Below are 6,055 nucleotides of genomic sequence, written 5' to 3'. Positions count from 1 at the left end.
ACGAACACACGCACACACACTCACACGCCCACACACACACACGCACACACGCACGCACGCACGCGCGCGCACACACACACACACACACACACACACACACACATATATACATATACATATATTTTAATTCCTATCGATCTTATATCCCCCTATATACGAGGTTAAAAATTCGAGAATCTTAATTTCGATCCCCGACTTATAGATGAACTCAAATAAAGAACAACGAAGACACATATATGCTTCTACAAATATCTCTGTGTCACACTGACTAGTCAGTTTATTTGTGAAAAAACCTTATTTTTTTGAGATACGTATAGATACGTTATATCATCCATATGAGGTTATCAGCATATTACGTTTTATCTCAAAAAAAATCGTTTGATTTCATATCATATCATATCATATTATGTCATATCGTATCATATCATATCAACTCGTATCATATCATATTATACCATTACCACACGATGCCACATCATATTTTATCGTACATATCGTATGTATATCATATATATCATACCAAACAATGGCGAAATGCATGATGAAGCAGATATCATCATAAACAGATATCATCATAAACAGATATCATCATAAACAGATATCATCATAAACAGATATCATCATAAACAGATATCATCATAAACAGATATCAGCTCTTCACTTCTGCTTCTTCCGTCTCTTGATGATTTCTCCTACTATCGATCACGCGTCATCAGCGCCACCTAGCGAGCCGGACGAACTCACGCGTCGTCAGCGCCACCTAGCGAGGCGACAACCTCACGCGCCGTCAGCGCCACCTAGCGAGCCGGATGAACTCACGCGTTGTCAGCGCCACCTAGCGAGCTGGATGAACTCACGCGTCGTCAGCGCCACCTAGCGAGCGGACGTCCATCTCCAGCTCCCGCAGACTCTGCAGGAAGTAATTGGGAAGGGGAGCGATGATTACGATGGCCTCTCCCGCTCCCTTCTTCTTCTTACTTCCTGTTCCTCCCTCCTGCACCTCTCCTGTCCCTCCCTCCTGCACCTCTCCTGTCCCTCCCTCCTGCATCTCTCCTGTCAACCCCTCCTCGATATTCCCTGTCATTCCCTCCTCGATATTCCCTGCTGCTCCTTCTTCGATATTCCCTGTTGCTCCATCCTGGAAATTTTGCAGTGTTTCTTCCTGGATGTCTCCCTCTGGGATCTTTTCCATCGTTTCCTTCCCGTCGCTCCCCGTCGCTCCCTCCTGGCTCGTCGCTGTCCCTCCCTCCCGTGCCTTCCCCGCGGATCTCTTCTGTTGCTTCCCTGCTGGCTGCAGACTGGGGATGACGACGCTCCTGCAGTGCATGTGTACGGGGACGGTCTCCGTGTCTCCCCCTCCTCCTCCTCCTCCTCCACTGCTGCCACGGGAAACCAGTGTCAGTGCCTCAGCGACGTGTTTGGAGAGATTCTGTTGTAGGAGAACGGATGGTTATGCCAGGGGCACGCACGCACGCACACGCGCACACGCACGCACACGCACGCACACGCGCACACGCACGCACACACACACACGACGTCCCACACATGCGCGTGGACACCACATCCTCACCTCCCCCCACAACATTTACCAACACACTTGCCCCTCCCCCGTCCCACACACGATGCACGGCCACACACCACGGCACCGCCTCCCCACCCCCACACATACACACACACACCTTCTTTCCCCTCCCCCTTGCTCTCCTCTACACACCACACCTCCCTCCCCTCCTCCCTCCTACACAACACTCCCTCCCCCTCCTCCCACCAATACACACCTCCCCTCCCCCCTCCTCCCACCATACACACCTCCCCTCCCTCCTCTCCCACCACACACACCTCCCTCTCCACCACAACACGATCTCCCCTGCCTCCCACCACACACACCTCCCCCTCCTGCCCCGCCACCACACACACACACACGCACGCACGCACGCACGACGCACGCACACACACGTGATTATGCATGTACCTGTGCTGTGCCGTGAGCAGCTGCGTGGATTGAGCGCTGAACCAGCTTGTCTATGATACGCTCACGCGATCTGTAGTAAAGCTGGTCACCGAGCTTACAGCGTGCCAGCCTGATGTGCCAAATACACACGCATGCATGTGTCTTTTCTCTTATCAGAAGAGATCAACAAAGCAAGTATTACCACATGAAGTATACTAGCCCTATTATATCGTATTATTATTTATTAACTACAATTATGTATGATTTATTATAACTACAACTATTTGTATGATGTAACTGTACAATATAATATTGTATTATGTATGCTAACTTAAAACTATTGTAATATGTTAATGTATTATACGTACTGTATTATTTACTGATATGATGTATATCAGCGGGTCCCTAACAACAACAAATGATATGATGTATATAATTACATACTATTGTATGATGTATATAACTACAACTATTGTATGATGTATATAACTACAAACTATTGTATATGATGTTAATATAATCACAATATTGTTATGATGTATATTAACTTAACATTGTACGATGTATATAATCACAACTATTGTATGCATGTATACACATCTAACAAACTATCTTGTACGATGCTATATAACTACAACTATTGCTAGATAATGTATATAATTACAACTATTTGTACGGATGTATATAACTAAAATTATTGTATGATGTATAATCTACAACTATTGTACGAGCTATATAACTACAACCTATTGTATTGATGTATATAACTACAACTATTGTTGATGTATATAATTCACAACTATTGGTATGATGTAGATAACTATAACATTGTATTGATGTATATAATCACAACTATTGGTAGACTGTATATATTACAAACTATTGTATGATGCTATATAAACTACAACTATTGTTATGATGCTATATAAATTACAAACTATTGCTATGATGTAATATAATCACAACTATTGTTATGATGTATACAAACTAACAACTATTGTAACGATGTTTATATAACTACAACCTATTGATATGATGTATATAACTACAAACTATGTCATGATGTTATATAACTACAATTATTGATATGATGTATATACACTACAACACTATTGTATGATGTATATAACTACAACTATTGTATGATCGTATTATAACCTTACAACTATTGTACGAATGTATTATTAACTACAATTATTGTATGAATTGTATATAAACTCACAACTATTGTGATGATGTATATAGACTACAACTATTGTACGACTGTATATAAACTACAAACTATTGTACTCATGTATATAACTACAAATGATTGTATGATGTATATAACTACAAACTATTGTATGATGATATATAATCACAAACTAATGTTATGCATGTAATATAACTTTACAACTATTGTCATGATGTTATATAAACTTACAACTATTGTATGATGTATATAACTTACAACTTATTGTACGATGTACTATATAACTACAATCTATTGTATGAATGTATAATAACGACAAACTATTTGTATTGAGGTATATAACTCAACTATTGTACGACTGTAATATAACATACAATTATTGTATGATGTATACAACTATCAACTATTGCTATGATGTACTAGAACTACAACTATTGTGTATGATGTATTCAACTACAACTATTGCTACGATGTATATAACTACAATTATTGCTATGATGTATATACGAACAACTATTGTATGATGTATATAACTACTAACTATTGTGACGATGTATATAACTTACAATATTGATATTGATGATATATAACTACAACTATCTGTATGATGTACTACAACTAACAACTATTGTTCACGAATGTTATCATAACTACAACTATTGCTATGATGTTATATAACTACAACTATTGCTATGATGTATAATAATTACAACTATTTGTATTTGATTGTAATATAATTCACACTATTTGTTATGATGTATACAAACTTACAATCTATTGTATGATGTAATATAACTATCAACTATTGTATGATGTATATAACTATAACTTATTGTAGTGATGTATTATAATTACAACTCATTGTATGATGTATAATAACGTACAAACTATTGTATGATGCCACATACAACTACACACTTTGCTATGATAATGCATACCAACTTACAAACTTAATGTATGATGTATACAACTTTATAAAATATCGCGTATTATTCTTATATAGGAATTGCTATTAAGATATTACAAGAGACTAGTAATACGATTATATAAACATAATATGTTTGTTGTTAGCCTCTAATTATAATATATATAATGTATTATAATATATATAATGTTTTTTTTTTTTATTTTTCTATATAATGTATCATGCTATATGTATAATAATGTATAGTATAACATATGATCAGAGCTAGATAATAGGGATATCCCCTATTATCTACTCGCTGGATATGATGTATATATAGCCTATAAATATCTGTATGATGATATCTGCTTACTATCATATATCATATTATATATAATGTATACATGTTTTTTCTTTTTTTTTTTTTTTTTCCTATATAGTATATATATTATATATATATGTATATAACTATACATCTACTGCTTACCGGACGTGGATCGTAGCTGCACCAGGGCGGCGTTGTATCTACCCTGAGACGTCAGCACCTCTCCACGTATCGTACCCTGCTTCAACACGCTGTCTTGCCGCAGCGATCGATTACTTGGTCTCAGGTCCATGATCGGCTGCCGAACGACGAGATTTATTATTATTTTATAACAAGACAACGTTATTTATCATCGAAAATAGGATTATTTACGTGCGTTATTTATGTTATTGTTGTATTTTCGTGTGTTATTTATATTATTGTTATATTTTCACGTATTATTTAGATTATCCTTTTGTGTTTTATTTATATCATTGTTATATTTTCTTCTCTCCTGTAACTGCAGCTGCAGACCGCAGGAGATGAAAAAATCTCGAAAAACTTACGGGGAAAAAAACTAAAACAAAGAATGTCTTCAATGAGAACAAGAACGTCTCGAGAAATAATTACCTAATCATTTTTAATAATTATATCTACATAATTTTCGTATGTTGCGAAGGCTGTTGTTTTTTCTGTAGCGCTTTTTTTGGTTGTTAATCAGGAGGATTTGACTGAGTGACGGCACGTCGCCAGCAAAAAATATAATGCGCGAGCGAAAATCTGCGCAAAAAATGATATCCATGAATAATAGAGCATCCCTTACTTGCATTTTGAGAGATAATGAAAAATTGTTCTTTTCTTGAACTTGCTGACAAAAAGTGGCAGTTAGGCAGAAACGTGATCTCAAGAGAAACTTTACGAAGATTCTCATGAAAACGGTTATAGACATGAATAATTAAACAGTGGCTTGATTCATTCACTATACTTCAATGCTGACGTTCATGTATTAACTAAGAAACTTAATAACATGCCACGATCGATCGAGGACTGAATGAAAATGAAAATTTTCTTTTCATTCACCCTTGATGCCATCAATTTTTTTGGATGAATCCTCTTAAGAGGCTGTCAAGCTATGATATGATATTATGATCTCTCTATCTATCTGTCTGTCTGTCTCTCTCTCTCTCTCTCTATCTGTCTGTCTGCCTGTCTCTCTCTCACACACTCTATCTCTCTCTCTCGCTCACTCTTCCTCACACCCACCCAGTGTTCGAAATAAGGAAAAAAATTGCTTGTCTGACGGACAAGCTACAATATATTTTTGTTTGTCCTGCATAATGTTTACTTGTCCTGATTAATAACATAGAAATATAGTAAATGTGTAATACATTTAATCAAATTACATTTTATGCCCAATATCTTATTTTGTAATTTTAATACAGTTAACTGACAGTTCAAATTAGGCACCAAACTTGAAAGAACATAAAGAAGCACAATTATTTATTTTAAGTTATTACTTGTCTTAACAAAGTTGAAGCGATGGTAGAAAATGATGAAAAGTTGCTCTAAAAAGTTGCTTGTCCAGCGTACAAGCTACTGGACAGGTCTACCTGTCCTCCATGGAAATGGACAAGTGAGGACAAATGGATAGCCCTTATTTCGAACACTGCTACCCAGTTCCTTTCTCATCTGAGAGAGGGCAAG

General features: G+C 37.0%; 2 protein-coding genes across 2 annotated transcripts in view; both read right to left on the bottom strand.

Moving 5' to 3' along the window:
* Positions 1-253: 253 nt before the first annotated feature.
* On the bottom strand, positions 254-2,025 carry LOC106817349 (protein argonaute 3-like). Its single transcript, XM_014822007.1, has 2 exons — positions 1,973-2,025; positions 254-1,429 (listed from the first exon to the last, which is right to left on the bottom strand). The coding sequence occupies exon 2, from the start codon at positions 1,325-1,327 to the stop codon at positions 854-856; it is 474 nt and encodes a 157-aa protein (XP_014677493.1). The 5' UTR covers positions 1,328-1,429; positions 1,973-2,025; the 3' UTR covers positions 254-853.
* LOC106817345 overlaps positions 2,023-6,055 on the bottom strand; it is a 13,639-nt gene continuing 9,606 nt past the window's right edge. Inside the window, exons 8-9 of the mRNA XM_014822003.1 lie at positions 4,535-4,670; positions 2,023-2,120 (exon numbers count right to left, since the gene is read on the bottom strand). Of these exons, the coding sequence (XP_014677489.1) occupies positions 2,023-2,120; positions 4,535-4,670 (234 nt within the window). The remainder of the gene's footprint in view (positions 2,121-4,534; positions 4,671-6,055) is intronic.

The sequence above is a fragment of the Priapulus caudatus genome, unplaced genomic scaffold, assembly GCF_000485595.1.
Source record: "Priapulus caudatus unplaced genomic scaffold, Priapulus_caudatus-5.0.1 Scaffold1691, whole genome shotgun sequence".
In the NCBI taxonomy this organism is placed as follows: domain Eukaryota; kingdom Metazoa; phylum Priapulida; class Priapulimorpha; order Priapulimorphida; family Priapulidae; genus Priapulus; species Priapulus caudatus.
This window is presented reverse-complemented; position numbering and strand designations above follow the sequence as displayed.